General features: G+C 38.4%; 1 protein-coding gene across 1 annotated transcript in view; it reads left to right on the top strand.

The window, feature by feature from the left end:
- cdh31 (cadherin 31) overlaps positions 1 to 17,649 on the top strand; it is a 41,405-nt gene extending 23,756 nt beyond the window's left edge. Inside the window, exons 7-16 of the mRNA XM_048546840.2 lie at positions 698 to 870; positions 1,310 to 1,438; positions 1,879 to 2,061; positions 3,421 to 3,665; positions 5,459 to 5,601; positions 7,404 to 7,628; positions 9,073 to 9,297; positions 12,249 to 12,379; positions 15,375 to 15,515; positions 15,634 to 17,649. Coding sequence (XP_048402797.2) covers positions 698 to 870; positions 1,310 to 1,438; positions 1,879 to 2,061; positions 3,421 to 3,665; positions 5,459 to 5,601; positions 7,404 to 7,628; positions 9,073 to 9,297; positions 12,249 to 12,379; positions 15,375 to 15,515; positions 15,634 to 15,843 — 1,805 coding nt within the window. The 3' untranslated portion in view covers positions 15,844 to 17,649. The remainder of the gene's footprint in view (positions 1 to 697; positions 871 to 1,309; positions 1,439 to 1,878; positions 2,062 to 3,420; positions 3,666 to 5,458; positions 5,602 to 7,403; positions 7,629 to 9,072; positions 9,298 to 12,248; positions 12,380 to 15,374; positions 15,516 to 15,633) is intronic.
- Positions 17,650 to 17,924: the final 275 nt, after the last annotated feature.

Below are 17,924 nucleotides of genomic sequence, written 5' to 3' on the forward strand. Positions count from 1 at the left end.
AGAGAGGTTGACTGAGCTCGGTCTCTTTTCATTGGAGAAAAGGAGGAGGAGAGGGGACCTAATTGAGGTATACAAGATAATGAGAGGCATAGATAGAGTTGATAGCCAGAGACTATTTCCCAGGGCAGAAATGGCTAGCACGAGGGGTCATAGTTTTAAGCTGGTTGGTGGAAAGTATAGAGGGGATGTCAGAGGCAGGTTCTTTACGCAGAGAGTTGTGAGAGCATGGAATGCGTTGCCAGCAGCATTTGTGGAAGCAAGGTCATTGGGGTCATTTAAGAGACTGCTGGACATGTATATGGTCACAGAAATTTGAGGGTGCATACATGAGGATCAATGGTCGGCACAACATTGTGGGCTGAAGGGCCTGTTCTGTGCTGTACTGTTCTATGTTCTATGTTCTATGTTCTATGTTAAAATCAGCAGTGGCTCAGTTTGTACCACTTCCACTTCTGACTGAGATTGTGATCTCAAGTCTCACTCCAGAGACTTGAGCTCAGAATGTAGACTGAAACTCCAGTGACTCACTGAGGGAAGAGGTTAAATGAAACATTTAACCAAAGTCCCATGTACCCTATCAAATGGACTTGAAACATCTCTAAGCACTATTCCAGAGAAGAGCAATGAGTCACTATTTGGCAATAATCAATATGCCAAGTCTTGTGTAACCAATATGTGTTAATATTTGTTTTGGTAGGTACCTCCTTCATGAACATAACAGCCACTGACAAAGACCAAAAAGATTCTCTGAATGGTATAATTAGGTACTCAATTCTGAAGCAAGAACCAGAATTACCCAACGGGAATATGTTTACAATTAGTTCACAAACAGGATTAATAACTGTGCAGAGTGCTGGACTTGACAGAGAGGTGAGTGATCATAGATAAACCTGTTGTGTGGTGATGAAGGGCTCGTTACTAAAATGTTAAGCAGCTTGTTGGGATGTATTGATCCCTCGGTTGATATGGTATCAGAGCATAGCATTGAAGGTGGTTGGAAACATTTTGGCAATTACATCATGGCCCTGTTTGTCCTTTAACAAGATGTTGTCTGATGTGATTGTCAAAGTGTGCACATGTACATCCAGTACCTCTTCAACCCACCAAAGGGTGTGTACATGCAGCAGGCACGACCAATTCCAATGTCATTTTAGCTACTGCTTGTCAAACTGCCAGTAGCTAGAAACAGGGTCTTTAGGAAATAAGATTTCTTTGATCAGATGTAGCCCAAACTGAGGATGACTTTTGACTGAGTGCATTAATGTACTTGCAAATAATAACTTTTTTTATTTCATTTTTCTCCTGTCAGTTGGTAAATAAATATACACTTACAATTCGAGCAGCTGATATGGAAGGGGCTGGCTTGTTTGCCCAAGCTACTGCAATAATCACCGTTACTGACACCAATGACAATGCTCCGCAATTTGAGACTAAAGAGGTATTTGTTGTATCTAATGAGTTCAAGCTGTTTGTCTGAATGTAGTAACTGGGGATGATTTGCCTGTTGCCTATAAATTTTGGGTGCTGCTCCAGACTCCCCACATCTGATTAGATAAGGTGGATCATAAACCTGTACTCTTTGCTGTTGATGAATGAGATGGAAGTAGAATTTCTGTAATACTATTCAAGGGACACTGGGCTCCCACAAGATGAGCACTTAGTTGAACAATATATCAAAGGTTGGATCTGGAAACAGCTCTGCAGGAATTTGTTTCCTTTAGGAGTAAGGGCATATTTTGGAACTGAAGTAGGGCATGCTAACTGTTGGAAGGGTTCAGTGACCATCCCAGCAAACTAGGCTGAACTTGATCTTTGGGGCATTTTGCTAATCTGCTTTCCCCCACCAACCCGTGTGACTTTTATCTCTCTGACTTACAGGTTACTGTAGAAGTACGTGAAAATGAAATCGATTATGATGTAACAAGTCTTTCTGTAACTGACAAAGATGAGCCTAATTCACCCAGCTGGAAAGCAAACTACAGCATCGTTTTTGGAAATGAGAGACAACAGTTTACAATGGAGACTGATTTGCACAATAATGGAGTCCTTAAGTTAGTTAAGGTAGGGCATTCCATTCTGTTTGTAAATGCCGTAGATACATCTACTTATCAGAAAATGTAAAAATATTCTGCATTTTGGAAATGAATTCAAACTGATTTAGGTGGTGCTTCTAATATGGCTGTGTCTTTTGACACCTGCGGAAAGTTCTGCACATGCAAACTTTGTGAACCACCTTGCCAAAAAAATGTGGATTCCCCTTCTACAAGAGGACAAAAAATGCAAGAAATCTACAAAACCCCTCCATCATCAAACTTTTTTGGCACCACAACCCCACACACAATGTGTTCTTGGGGAAAAATGGGAGAAAATTGTACAAGAATGTGTTCAATATGCATGCAGACAGCAGGACAAAGGATCAGTTTGAAGTCGTCTTGTGAACAAATAGGTTCATCAAAAGATGTAGTGGTGCTTTTGCCCAGTCCAGACAACCTTATTCCATTGTGACAAACAATGGTCAGACCCTTTTGGGAAACAGGCAACGTTTGAGTTGTACCTGACCCACTGTCTGCCACATTTGACATTATTAGAATCCCCTTGTGCCATGCCAAACAACTACGTATCCATAACACACGATATACATTTATCCACGCTGGAATCACACTGCAGAGTGAAGCTACATAACTAGGTCACGAGATTGCCAGATCCAGTCACATTATACATCCACCAAAATAATAATTTTTATACATTGTACTTGTATGCATGTATTTATCCAAGGAGATTTTCTGTTTTTCAAAAGGAAACATGGGTGAGGTTGTATTTTTTTGTTGTGCTTTTACGACCGATGACATTTGTTGCTCTGTGTACAAGACCTCCTCCTTGTTTTCTGTACATTTCAATCTGATAGTGAACAGCCAGCCAGTTGGGCTGTTAGTCAACAGAAATGTCAGATTAGTGTTACATAGTTATTTGTAGACTTCCAGAATGCTGTATCATTACAAACCTGACCCTGGATGTCTTATAGAGGTTAATATAGAAAAAGCCACAATCTCATCAGACATCATAAAAATTGAGAAGGACTGGATCCTATCCACATAATAATGCCAGCCAGGTACAAAGTGTGGGCTAGCAACCAGCCCCAGCCTGCAATTTTATCTTACGCTGATACAAATTAGGAGAATTGGTCCTGCTGTTTTTCAAGGTCTGCAGAATTTCAAACGTTCCAGCTAATGGCATTTGGTGGTGATATGAGTCTAACATCTTGGGGAACATTTCTCACCCACCCAAACTCATTTTGAAAATACAGCTATTCCATTCTGTTAATTTTCTGCTAGTAACATTGTCACTTAAGGTGACGCGTTGAAATAACTCTTCGTTCAGTATTGCATGCGTGAGTTTATTGAACTTTGTTTCTCGATACAGCCCTTGGATTATGAGAAGAGCAAACAGCATCGGGTGATCATTGAAGTGCGGAATCAAATACCTCTGACCTCAACCATGCCGCTTTCCTCTGCTACAGTCATCATCAATGTACTAGATGTTAATGAAGCACCAATATTTGATCCAGAAACTAAGGTTGACAAGAAGTCTGAGAATCTACCAGTAGGAAGTACAGTAACCTCTTGCTCAGCAAAGGACCCTGACAATGCTCTAGACCAAACTGTTAGGTATGAAATGGATTTGTAGTAATGTTTTTAATGTAGTGCCGACTTCCCATTTGCAAATGTCTGGTAAAAATGTCTTATACTGGTTAAATAGTATTATCAGTGCAGAAAGCTTCCAGCAGCAAATGGAACAAAGTATGTAGTCAACGCTGAGATAGCCAAGGCATTAAATGGTTGCTTGCTCCTGTTTTTGGAAATATTTATGCTTCATGGTGGACCTAACTCCTTCGTTTGTTACAAAATGTCCTGAATTGGTTAAAATTTGGTCAGTTCACAATTGCTAATCTTTCTTTCGTGAGTGTTCATGAATTTAAATTTGTTTTCTTTTCGCTCTCCCTTAATCCTACGTGTATGCAAGAAGTTTTGTATGGGAGTTAAAATAATTAAATATGTCAATTTGACGTTTTTTTTTCTGTCTTGAATTCTGCAATCGGGCTGATGTGTCTGCTTGTACTTTAGCTCAACCCCACAATGGTGCCAAAGTTGAAGCCATGCCAGAGTAGATGAAATCCAGTCTGGATCCTGCTATATCTTTTTGTGTTTTTTTTAAACAAGAAAAAGAGATTTGCAGCAAGAGACAAGTTTGTTTTTTGCTGCTGAGCACAGAGTCCAGGCTTTTGTATTCTGCTTAAGTGCATGAAGTTTAATTCCAGTAAATTACAACGCAGCTTTAGCCAATGACGATTCACTGACTCCTTATGTCTAATCTGTAAGTGACTTCGTCTTCCACATGTTCTGTCATGACCGGAGAGACCAATGCAAGTTCAGCACAAATGTGTCTATGGAACCAGCAGTTCATGTCATTGTCAGCCTTTTGTCATGGATGGTCACCAAAACATGTTGAATCAGATTTCCCCCCCATGTTGCTTGTCAGCTGCAGTGTTTTCACACAAGTCCTCTGTGTGGTGCAAATATTTTGGAAGGCTTGATCCATCAGTCTGGGAGCTGACATTCATACATGCTGTTTAGAGATTTAAGGTCTCTTCTGCTGTATTACTTGTGCATCTTCTATCCTCCTGTGTATTGTCACCTCTATTTGTATGATGTTTTATCATGAGTGGGGTGGGGGGAGTAAAAACACAGATGAAACATAAATAACTCATTTTCACCCACATCTTCAATGAGTTGAAGATGACTAAAGCACAGTTTCTTTCTTTGAATTTTTTCCTTTTTTTTGAAACCTGAATTCCATGGAATTCCTCACCTTTTTTTTAGCATCCCACTACCTGGCAAACAAACGCCACTGAATTGTGGTGAGATTTTAAATCCCAAACTTGGCTTTCTTTCTTAATACCATCCAACCTTGGTGCCCTGAATGATGGAATTCTTTTTATTTCCTGATAGAAATTGTAACATCATTGTTGTTCTGCCACACTTACACATTAAATCCCCAGAAGAATGGCATGTGCATGTTCCTGACCACCTAACACCTGACTAGGTATCAAGTTCCATTGTGATTGGATTGCAATTACATCCATTATTTCCAACTCTAGTAGAGGTGAAATTGATGCAATTAAGTATTCACTGAACAAATAAAATGCTTTATATGTGTTTAATACAAAGTTGCTTTTTTTAGAACAAGTAATGCTTATTTAAGTTGTCTTGAAAGAAGTACATTTTTCAGACACGATTATACAGTTGTCGAGCTTGCATCAGGAATTGTAATTCCATGCTGAAGTATTTGACTGCTCCACCATTGTGAATTGGAAATATATGCAAGATGATAGAGTTCAACAGGAAACTGCTCTTTGCTCTTTTTTTTCAGATTTTTAAAGGGCTTTGTGGTTATTTTCCAGATACCGAATGGGAAGTGACCCAGCAAAATGGTTTGAAATTGAGTCAGATACTGGTATCATTAAACTAGTTAGTAAAATGGACAGAGAGTCTCCATATGTTGAGAACAGCATATATACTGCAACAATACTCGCTTATGATGATGGTGAGTACTTTTTTTGTGTGTGTGAGCAAACCCAATTAATCATATCTTAATAGCCTAGCATTCTTTCCTGGTGACTTTGCAATATTTCTTTACCTCATGACATAACCATGAGGAATGATGCAAATAGCCTTGGCTGATTTAGAGCCCTTTTTGAAAAACCCGTTTGTTTTAAAAAATGCATTTTAACACGCTCTTGCTTTTCTGCATCGTCTCCAACTTCAGGCACTTTAGGCCTGGCCATCCCACAAGAATATGTCCTTTTTAAAATCCTCTTGAAAAGAGATGGCTCCAGCAGAGGCACAAACATTAGTTGGGATAGTGCGCTGCGCAAAAAACTGTAAAAATTTTAATTTGTATTGTTATTTCCCATTTCCTCACCTTGCTTCTAAATTACACTGTTTATCACAGTATGTGTATTGCATTTAAAATTAATTTATCTCCACTGAAACCATATTGGTTTGTAAATATCCGAAACTGAAGCCAAAATTACATTTGCAATTACATGATACATAACTCTTCTGTTCTGCATAGATAGGCAAGCCTCTGGGAAGAAATAATAACGGTAGTTGTATACTCATGTTCTTGGGTAACTTTAATGGCGTTAATGTTGTGGCTTCTCATTGTTTTCTGAAATGGGAACTTTATTGTTTCTAATTTCTTTTAGTACAGCTAGACTAGATTCCCTACAGTGTGGAAACAGGCCCTTTGGCCCAACAAGTCCACACCACCCCTTGAAGCATCCCACCCAGATCCATCCCCCTATAACCCACACACCCCTGAACACTACAGGCAATTTAGTATGGCCAATCCACCTAGCCTGCACATTTTCGGACTGTGGGAGGAAACCGGAGCACCCAGAGAAAACCCATGCAGACACGGAGAATACGCAAACTCCACACAGACAGTCGCCCGAGGCTGGAATCGAACCCGGGTCCCTGGCGCTGTGAGGCTGCAGTGCTAACCACTGAGCCACTGCACTGCCCTAAAGTTAAATCACCTTTTTATTTATTCTGTAGGAAAAGAATGACTGACTACTTTCCATCCGCTTTAGGCATATTGTACTACCCACAGTTTTAATGTGTGACAATTTTTAAAAAAGTGATAACTATGTCCATTTATGCCCTTGGAAAGTTTGAATTTTATGAATAACAGAAAAAAAAAGTAAGGTCTAAACCTTTTGGCATGATATGTAGCAGAACCCTGTGTACAAGCGAAAGGATGAAAACAAAGTTGAAGTGCTATAACTTCAGAGTTTCCAGTAACTAATGTACTCTCTGTTCCTTATCAGTTATATTACTGTCGTCCGCAGTAACACTCACCGTGTTGAATGTGGACGGTCCCTTGGGCTTTTATTTGTAAGTGAAATGTGTACATGGAAAATAATCCCTTTCATGCATTTGACCTCTTGATAATTCTGTTGTTTCCATAAGAAAGTAGGAGCTTCAGCTTTCAGTCTTGAAAATTAATGGCTGATGTGGAAATGTAGCAAATTTAAAATGGAAAAGATAAATCTCGAGCATTCACGTGATACCAATTCGAGGAAAGAGAGGTTCAATCGAGCAAAAGACTTACAATAGAAAGTTGTTTTTTCTCATACATGACATAGAATAAGCAGCAGAAGCAACAAAGCTAGTCATTCAACGTAAATTTGATGCTGTGATTAATGAGACTTCTAGGGCCCTTCCTGAATTAAGATTATACCATCCATAGTGATTGCACAAAGAGGGATCGATTGATTCAGTTGAGTGTTGAACTTCCACCAAGCTCTGCTTTAGGATTCAGAATTCCATTTGTTTCCACAGGGACTCCACCTGCTACTGGTACTGGGACCCTCCTTCTGGAGCTTGAAGACGTCAATGACAATGCACCCATTGCTACTGCTCCTTTAAACCGTGTGTGCAACCATAATCCGCTTCCTGTCAATGTAACCATTCTGGACAAAGATATCCCACCCAACACTTTTCCGTACATTGTGCAGCCAGCTCATGGAGCTGAGCAAAACTGGACAATCAAAAACACGGAGAATAGTAAGCAGCTTGTATTTGAAGGGAGACTCTTACTGAAATAATGAATTCTTTTTGTTTCTTTCTTTCCCAATCTCTTTGATCTTTCTCTTTCTCTAATATTTTCTTCCCATCTGAATGTGTTGACAACATGCTTGTACATCTCCCTACATTGGGACTTGCTGGAGAATGATTAGCATAAGGAAATGTTTGTGGTCCCCATATCCCCACTCCCATAGAGATGTGAGTTTACCTGAAGCCTTCAACCTCACGAAGCATCTCAAGATGTTTGACAAATGGGCACAAGGAATTAATGTAAAACTGGGAAAAGACAGAATGGGAGAAATGACTGAGAATTAGATCAAACACTTTTCTTTTATTGATATAGAGAAGTTCCTTGTGGCTGTTTCTACAAAGGTATTGTTAAACGGGGAGAAGCTTAAAAGGCTAATGTATGAGGAATCCTGTTTGAATGTTTCACATTGCAGAAATTGTAAAAATTGAGAAATCGGGAAGGGATTCATGACTGACCTGAAAATTTCAAAATCTTTCTAATTTGAATTTGATCATTCAGCAGAAAATTTGCCATCTGTAACAGGGCCTTATGGCATGTGAAGACAATTTAATTGCCAGGCAAGAACTCTGCTGGCTTTGGGAGATGAGATTTAAGAAGATCCTAAATGCTAGCTTAATATGGACAACAGAAGGAATTGCACTGCTTAATGTTTCCCTGGAAATTTTGCAAACCACGACTTTGTTGCTTTCTAATTTAATGTCTGAACCAGTGCTGACAGGAAGCTGTGGTTGAATGCAGAAATCTAGGTTCTGTTGGAAGGAGCTAAGCTAGTAATAATGAGTTGCAATTGGAGGACACACAACTACACATTGTCAGCTATAGCTAACACAAATTTCTGAAGGACTGTTTGGGTACCACAACATTTCTAGCTGACCTTCTTTTTATGGATTGACTTACAGCAGTCCCTTTAAAATCCCACAGACAACGGTTGGTGCCATTTAGTGCAGTGTGCCTGAAGTGTGCATCAGTTGACATCATTTGGGAGTGGCATCCTGTCTGAAATGGGAGAAGATTGTGGTGTTGTGGCAATGCCACTCAACCACTAATCTGGATACAGTGCTGTATGGGCAAGGCAGCTTAAATTTAATTAACCTCTTTAAAATCTGGTCTCTGCATTGGCAGCCATAAACCCATCATAGACGTGCAAGGCCGTCTGGTACAATCAATGTGCACTTTTGTCATAGGGAAGGCCTACATTTAACTCCAGATCCACGACAATAGTTGGTTCTTAACTGCCCTCTGAAGTGACCTAGCAAGCCACTCAGTTCAAGGGGAATTAGGGGTGGGCAATAAATGCATTGCTCAAAGAACATTCTTTTAAAAAACAGAGTGAGATCGTTTTCAGGATTGTTGAAACCTATCAGACACTTTAATATTTTTGTCCTTTTTCAGATGATGTGGTAATGTTACTACTGAAGAAAACAGTTGAGCCTGGCATATATGAAGTTCCTTTGAAAGTAACGGACAGTGGAAGGCCACAGCTGTCCCAGGTCACTGGACTGCAGGTGCAGGTTTGTGACTGTCATGACAATGGAGCATGTAAAGAGAGGATAGCTGCTGCAGCATTTGGAATCTCCAGCATTTTGGCTATCCTGGGTGCCATCTTAGCATTACTGCGTGAGTATTGTTCACATGCAGCTTAAAATAAAAAATTTTTGCATCTGAAGAATTAATTTGATAATGTGCACTCTAAATTTTCAACCATCATTGCTTTGGGGTAATTTTATGTTGTTGCTATTTGATTTCCAACAAAAATAAGGTCTCTCTTTCCCATAAGTGCTGCTATTTGAACATTGATAAAGTGATATTAAATGAGTGTGTGTAAGTGTTGAAGGTTCTAGGAATCACAGAATGTTACAGCACAGAATGAAGCCATACACCAGTGTTCCTGTCCTGGCTCTCTGAAAGAGATAAGAAATTTAATCTAATTTTCAATACCTTTCTGCATGGCTCTGCAATTATTACCCCTCACCATCACCTCCACACCATGTAGTTATTGAATATCCTTTTGTAAGTTGTTACTAGGTCTGCTTCTACCACCCTTTTCAGGCAATATGTTCCAGGTCATATTATGTTGCTGCTTGAAGCAGGGGAGGGGTTGGTAATTCTCTGGCTGCCGAATGTTCGGTTATTCAGGTTTCTTGTTAATAAACTGTTAATACCCTTCACGATTTTGAATATCTATTAAATCTCCCCTTGCTGCCCTCTGCTTGAAAGAGAGCATCCTTAGATTTATTTAAGAAAGACTGTAAGCAGAAGCTAGGATATGTGGACCTCTGAGTCTATCAGCGGTGGGTAAGTTATTGGTCATTCTGAAAGATAAGACTTGCATGCACTTGGAGAGGCCAGGAATGATTAGGGATAGTCAGCATGGTTTTATCTGTGGGAAATGATGTCTCAAAACTTGATTGAGTTTTTGAGGAAGTAAATTAAAAGATTGAGGGCCAAGTGGTAGACATTGTTGACTTGAACTTTGGTAAACCCTTTGAAACGGTTCCAAATGGTGGACTAATTAGTAAAGTTAGATCGCATGGGCTTCAGGGTGAGTATGTCAGTTGGATAAAAAAATTGGCTTTACCATATGAGGATGGTGTTGGAGAGTTGGACTGGAAGCCTGTTACCAGTGGTGTTCCACGGAGATCAGCACTAGTTTGCCTGTCATTTTCTAAATGATTTGGGTGAGAATATAGGAGGCATGGTTAGTAGGCTTGCAGATGACATCAAGATTAATAGTATATGGATATTGAAAAAAGTTCTTTCAAAATTACAAAAGAGATCTCAATTGAATCATTGTGCTGAGGAGTGGCAGGTGGGGTTTAATTTGAATAAATGCAAGATATTATATTTTGGTAAAACAAAGGCAGGACTTATACAATTAATGGTAGGGCCCTGGATAGTGTTGTTAAACATAGACTTAGGGTTTCAGGTACATAATTCTTTTGGAATTTGCATCACAAACAGCTTTGTTAAGAAAGCACTTAGTATGCTTGCCTTCATTGCTCAAACCTTTGAGTATAAAAGTTGGGATTCCATGTTGAGGTAGTACAGGACATTGCAAGGCTACTTCTGAAATACTGCGTGCACTTCTGGTCTCCCTGTTGTAGGAAGGATATTATTAAACTGGAGAGAGCTAAGAAAAGATTTACCAGGTTATTGCTGGGAATGGAGGTTTTGCATTTTAAAAATAGGCTGGGAACTTTTTCACTGGAATGTAAGAGATTGAAAGGTAACCTAGAGGTTTATAAAATCATGAGCGGCATATGATAAGGTGAATAACAAAAGCCTTTCATCCCAAGGTGTGAGTTCAAAACTAGTGGGCATATTTTTAAGGTGAGAAGAGAAAGATTTAAAAATGACATGAGGGGAAATTTTTTTTTTACTCATTGGTTAGTGTGTGGAATGAATGCCAGATAAAGTGATTGTAGCCATACCTGCAACTATGTTTAAAAGACATTTTGGATAAGTACATGTATAGGAAGGGTTTCGAGTGCTATGGGCCAAACGCAGGCAGGTGGGACTAGTTTGGTTTGGGAATATGGTTGGCATGGACCAAACAGTTTGCTTCCAGGCTGTAAAACTCTGGCTCTATCTTACTCATATCACTTGTAACCTTGCCCTATTTCTGATCATGAAGTAATGATTGATCAACATTAATATTTATTTATTTCCCCATTGATAATCGGGTTATGGTCATGATCACTTATACAGAGCTTGTTCCCTTTACTGCTGGATTTCTCACTAAAACTGTATACTTTGAGGAATGGTTAGCAGAGAATTGCAAATTTCTGGCCTGTTTTACAGAGAATTCCCTTCCTCCAGGATCTTCAGAGATCCAAAACATGTCCTTTTAAAAAGCATTCAGCATTCCTGAATGATCGAGATGCCATGTTAGCAGCTGTACAGCAGCTTACCAATGGTATGAGCAGAGTTTTAGTGGAGATAGTTTGCAAGGCAACAAATGTGGTAATTATGGAAAATGCTCAGAAGAATTTTTAAAGAGATACACTTTTGACAATCTGGGACTCTGTGCCAGCCACAAGTTCAATCATGATCTATTCAAACTGGTCTATACTGATATTAGTGAGAACAGCACTGACTTTGATCGTCATGAGTTTGACTGAAACAAAAATAGAACCTACATTTTTATGAAGTGTTCCCAATGATTTGGGGCTTATCAACGTGCTTTATACTCAAAATTTGTTGAAATGAGGTCAGCCAGTTAACATAGGAAGTAAATTGGCCAAGTAATTTCTTAAAAGTGCCAATAGCATTCCCTTGTTAAATTCAACATTTTAGTAACTAGTAAATTTGACAGGGGGATTTGGAAGGTCACCCATTCTGATAAGTAGGTTTTTTATTCCTTTCTTGAAATACTAAGTAGAAACCAAACAATTTGACAAGTAGCCACTGATGTCACAATTGAAGTTTGTTGTAGTAAAATTAGTATGTGCTTTGGGCTGGAAGTGTTTTTGTGTTCACAAGAATAGAAGCGCTTATATTCCTTGGTGTTTCTGATGTCAAATGCAGGATCTGAATTTGTGTTTAAATTCCAATTTTTTTTCCTTCAGTCTTGGTGCTGCTGCTTCTGCTATTTGTGAAAAGGAGGCGAAATGTCAAAAAGGAGCCCCTACTGCCTGAAGAGGATGTTCGGGACAACATTTATTATTATGATGAAGAAGGTGGTGGTGAGGAAGACCAGGTTAGTATCAGGGTTTAAAATTTATTCTTTTGCAAATTGCTTATGTTAATTGACTTACTCTACACACTTGCTCTGGCGTCTATTTTCTACAAAGGGCTCACTTATATCTTAAGCAATATAATTGCATTTGATCATACACTTTGTCAGACATTGGACCCTACTATTCACAGCTAACCTGTGCTTCTCCAAATAGAACTGCATTGTTAGATATGAATCTTACCATGAAAGATGATAAAATGGATATACCCTGTGAGAATGTAAATGTCCCATCTATAAAAAGAAGAATCTAAGCGACGTGAGCTAGACTAAATGAATGGTATTTTCAAAAGGCTTTGACTAATGTACTGCTAATTCTACACTTGGTCGTAAATCATTAAGAAAATTGAAACTTGACTGGTGATCAAAGTTCCAAAATGTACACGTTCAAAAATTCAATAACAATGGGTGCCGTAATGTAAGGGAAGGGCTGAAGTCTCTGATCTGTGGAAACAAATTCATTGAAGCAAGTTCTGTACAATTACTTAGTTAACTTTTTTTAAAGTTCAGAATTCAGACTCAAGAATTCAATTGAGGGATAGAAGTTGCCAACAAATACGTCACTTTGAAGTGACCATTTTTCCCTACCATAAACATTTATTTTGAAATCCATCATCTTCACGCAACTTATTGTGGGGGAAAAACAAGTTAATGTGAACGTGACATTCAAACAATTGAATAAATGCGTTCAGTTGTTTGAATGTCACATTCAGATGAATTTTTTTTTCCACAATAAGTCCTGTGAAGATGGATTTCAAAATAAATGTTTATAATAGGGAAAAGTGGCCATTTCAAAGTGAAGAAATTGTTAGCAACTTTTTTCATCTGGAATGACCAAAAGATACTCCATGTGAAATACTAACTATTTGAAGACCTATTGGAAGAGCTCGGGGTTGTGTATTCACTCAATGCCATGGCTTTGATAGCACCCTTGCAATATAACTTGTGACATGGCTAAGTGGTGTGCTACTACTGTTGGCACTCCACCAGACACCTTCAGTTTAGAATCATTACACATTTCCATGTTCAGTTCCATACATTTGTAAACAAAAAAATGCTGAAAATATCAGTAGATCAGTAGTGTCTGTTGAAAGAAATGGAATTCATGTTTCAGATCATCAGGACGTACAATACTGCAAAATTGGACTTGAATCCTTGATACATTTGACCATTGGTATCTCCAAGTTGACAACAGGTTTTTTTTTTGGAAATTTCTTGTTCTAAAGTAACACGTAATAAAATTATTAACTATCCAAGCACACCATCTGATTTTCTAGGATAATAATTGAATTGGTAAAGCTTTTTCCTAATCCTGGTTTTTTTTAAAAAATCATTGATAAAGCAATCACAAAAAAGTTGTCTTTAAACTACACTTTTCTTGAAATGAGCTACTTCGTGTTGGAATGTGAGATATCAATCATACGGAATGGTAGAATTTTATTCTATGGTATGAAAGTTAATTGGATGGATATGTTTTTGAACTCAGTTTTGAGTTTTGACTATTTAAATCTCTAACTTTATTGAATCCAAATTGTTCAATGCCTAGGATTATCAATTTATATTTAGAAACATTGATTTTGTTTTCATCCTGTTACTATACCAGTTCTCACATTAGGCACAAGTGGAACTAAAATGAAGTTATCTGCTAGGCCTATCACTTTACAATGGCCTTTGTGTACGTTCTGATTTCTGAATGGGCTTGAATGCTCATGGCCAAGTCTGCATTGTTTCAAGTAGAGAGCACTGTTGCAGAAGCTCCTCAGAGTGGTATTCCATATTGGACTCTCCACCATTACAAGGCTATTACATGATGTTTGCTAATTGCATTGAAACGACCTTTGCTATTCATCTTTATCTATGCCCCTCATGATCTTATAAACCTCAAAGGTCATCCCTCGGCCTCCTGTAGTCTTACAGAAACATAGAAGTAGAAAATAGGAGGAGTAAGATATGGATAAAGATGGGATAGTGTAGGGGAAGAGGCTTAGATTAGTTCACAGGTCGGCGCAACATCAAGGGCCGAAGGGCCTGTTCGGCGCTGTATTGTTCTATGTTCTAAGACATACAGCTTCTCAAGTCTGCTCCACCATTCAGCAAGGTCTGATCATCCAACTCTGTACCCTGTTCCACTCTCCTCCACCCCCGCCCCTCCCACCCCCACCCAACTGCATACCTCATGATGCCTTCAGCCCTAAGAGTGATTTCTAATTCCTTCTTAAAGACATGCAATGTTTTGGCCTCAGCCACTATCTGTGATAGTAGTGAGCCTTTGTAATTCTATCATTGTTTCTTCCTGATTACAATGCAACATCCAGGTGAAGTGGAGCTGTTCAAGAAGGCAGTTTTCTATCACTTTCCTGAGTGCAATTAAGAGATATGTATTGATAGCAAAGCCCTTATGCTGTATGCAGATGGGAAAATAAACTAGACGTCCAGTAGCTTGTTCTCAGCTGATCACTGGGTGTGCCAGCTTCTGCCCATGAATTCTGGTTGGTAAAGCCGGCTTGTCCAATGAAAGAGATTCTGTGCTGTTGGGAGAGAAATCTGGATAAAGCTTTGGAAGTATTATTCTGACAATCATTTATCGGTTTTCCACCTTAACAAGCTTTAAAGATTGTTAGAGGTTTTTGCATGTAACAGCTGCTATTACTCCTTTCTGTTTCAAGCAGAAAATGCTTCTTTCCATTTTTAAACTATAGTCCTAACTTCCAGGACCTGATTTCTCATCTTCAAACAGGATGGCTGCAAATTGGGAGCGTATCATGTTGGCATTGTGTCTACTACCAATCATGTGGATTCCTCTTTGTTTCCTTTATGCATTTAGCATGCATATCCCACCCATACTGCTCACAGGGAAAAATCACCATCCTCAGTGCACTAATCCAACTTATAAGATGCAAAAAAAATCAATATTCCAACACTAACATGGTAATATAACTATGTTCCTCTTGTTTAACAGGATTATGATCTGAGTCAACTGCACAGAGGTTTAGATGCAAGGCCTGAAGTTGTTCGTAATGATGTGGCTCCATTACTCTTGGCACCACAGTATCGGCCACGCCCAGCAAACCCGGATGAGATTGGCAACTTTATTGATGAGGTAAGCTGCCACCGTTATCAAAGTGTGAAAGTTAAGTGAATTGTACGATCATAAAATGCTTTTGTGCAGTGATAGGAATTGTACTTATTTTCCCCTGTGGTTTCCTTCTCCATCATAGAATTTGAAGACAGCAGATAATGATCCTACTGCTCCACCTTATGACTCCCTCCTGGTGTTTGATTATGAAGGTGGTGGGTCAGAAGCAGAATCTTTGAGCTCAGTGAACTCGTCCACCAACTCTGATTTAGACCAGGATTACGACCACTTGAACGATTGGGGACCACGCTTCAAAAAACTCGCTGAGATGTACGGCGGTGGGGAAGAATGAGAGGATGGCTTTTATCAGCCATTTTAGAGACTACTTTTTTAATCACTGTAAATGCTTAAGAGAAATGAGTGCAGCAGATGTTAGGAAATCAATGTATGGCACTATTGGTGGCAGGATTGGGTCAAATTGAAATTACATGTCAACCAATCTTGCGTCAGTGTTTGAAAGCTGGTTACTAAATTGCCATTAAAATTTAGATAAATACCAAATTTATCTAAGCTCGCCAGCATGAATCATCCCTGAAGAGCTTTGTTTCCAATAGTCCATAACTCATGCAGTTGGATTTTTCCAAAGTTAAACGAGCCAAAGGTTGTTAAGTTTGTAGTCCTAGCACATTTTCTTCCTCCTCCGGTACATTACTACTGAACTAATTGCAACATAATTTCATTCTTTTGTGTAAGAAACATAATGTGAAGAATTTAAAAGTAACACATAAAATTTTAAAGTAGTGTTATTTTAGTTAAATATATATTGCTTTCAGTAGACTTAAGTAAATACCGTGTTCAGTTGATTTCCTTCATTTATTTCGATCCCCTGTATCGTGTGTGTACGGTGTAAACCATTGTGGGAACTATTATAGCTACTAGCCAAAATGCAGCCAGCACATGCATTCTCAGGAAATATTCATTTCTGAGCTTTTAAGAAAAGCAAAACTTTTAAGAAAAGATATTATTTCCCCAGTTGATGCACTAACATCTTGGGTTGTCAATAATTAAAAGCAAAAGAATAAAATTATTATTTTATATCAAGGTTCCGAAGCGTGACTTTGTGATTGACAGGTAGGCTTTGAATTGCTTGACTGAATTCACATCATTCATTTTATCAAAGTAGGTAATTAACTACTGTACAGTTTTACACTGAATGGAAACAAATGCAATCTATACACGTTTGGGCAGCAAAATTTTATGTTGTGCTGCATAAATTCATAGGTTTAAATGCCGTTGCCTAATAATAAATTTATGCTCTAGTCTGTGTTGTGCATCTCGAATTATACAAAAAAGAAAGTAGATGGGATAAATTTGCAACAAAAATTTGGGTTGTAAAATTTTAAAAATCTTCCAACTGAAAGAGATGTTTCAGACACAAATTTACACAAGAATCTCTAGTGCATCTTTGTGGTTGTGCATTTTCCCTTTTACCCATTTTCTCTCTTATTTTGCCTACTCCATTCCCACTTTAGTCTGTACGTGAAGAATCTTGGTAGGAAATGCAAAGTAGGCCTGTCAAGGTTTGAAGACCTGCATTTGTTTGTTTACATTTCAATAGCAGTTTGAACATGGATAGATATTAGTTCCCTTCTCTTACTACACCCAACATGTTTGGGCCAGGTCAGTTTCAAATTTGAGTTTGTTCTTTTAAACCAACAAGCAGTTGAGAGCTTTGTGGCCAATGCATGTTTAACATGTGTCATCCTGGCAGACTGATTTATTCTTCATTCATGATTTTGTGCTCTCAGCAGAGTACTCCTTCTTGTGAAACATGAATTCTATAATTTTTGCTCATTTCTATCTTTTAGTTCAAAGTATAATTTGTATGATATGAATTCTAATGGAGAAATGTAGAGTACAGTTTTAGGAATATTTGAATTAGTTGTTTTTACCTATTCAGTTTATCCATTAAGGATGGTCTAATGGTCAAAGGAAGCTAATTCCTGACAACCAAAGATTGTGTCTTTTTGATATTCATAGTAATCTAATGTACTGAGAGAATTTTGATATCTGTTTTCCTAAGTGACCTTTTTAATTTGTTCTGCCATTGATTACAGTAGCATTGTGGTTTTTAAATAAATCTTTATAACAGTTCAAATTTGTTTCGTTAGATGTTTCCTGAGCTTGAAATGGCTACTTGCAATTTATTAGTCTGTGTTTTTAGGATTTTAATGAGTTGTCTGAATAATTGCTAAAGTGTTATTAAATAAGACAAGCAAATATTCAATAGCAAAGGGCAATATTCATGGCTGGCATTGTTGAAAGCTGTTCAAAGATTTGGCAAATTCTGTGGTGTCACTTTTTCCCCTGTTCTTTCTGTTGTGGCTTTTATTTTGGTGATGTCTATGGTGGTTCTGTCACATACCAAGCAAA

The sequence above is a fragment of the Stegostoma tigrinum genome, chromosome 16, assembly GCF_030684315.1.
Source record: "Stegostoma tigrinum isolate sSteTig4 chromosome 16, sSteTig4.hap1, whole genome shotgun sequence".
Classification (NCBI taxonomy): Eukaryota; Metazoa; Chordata; class Chondrichthyes; order Orectolobiformes; family Stegostomatidae; genus Stegostoma; species Stegostoma tigrinum.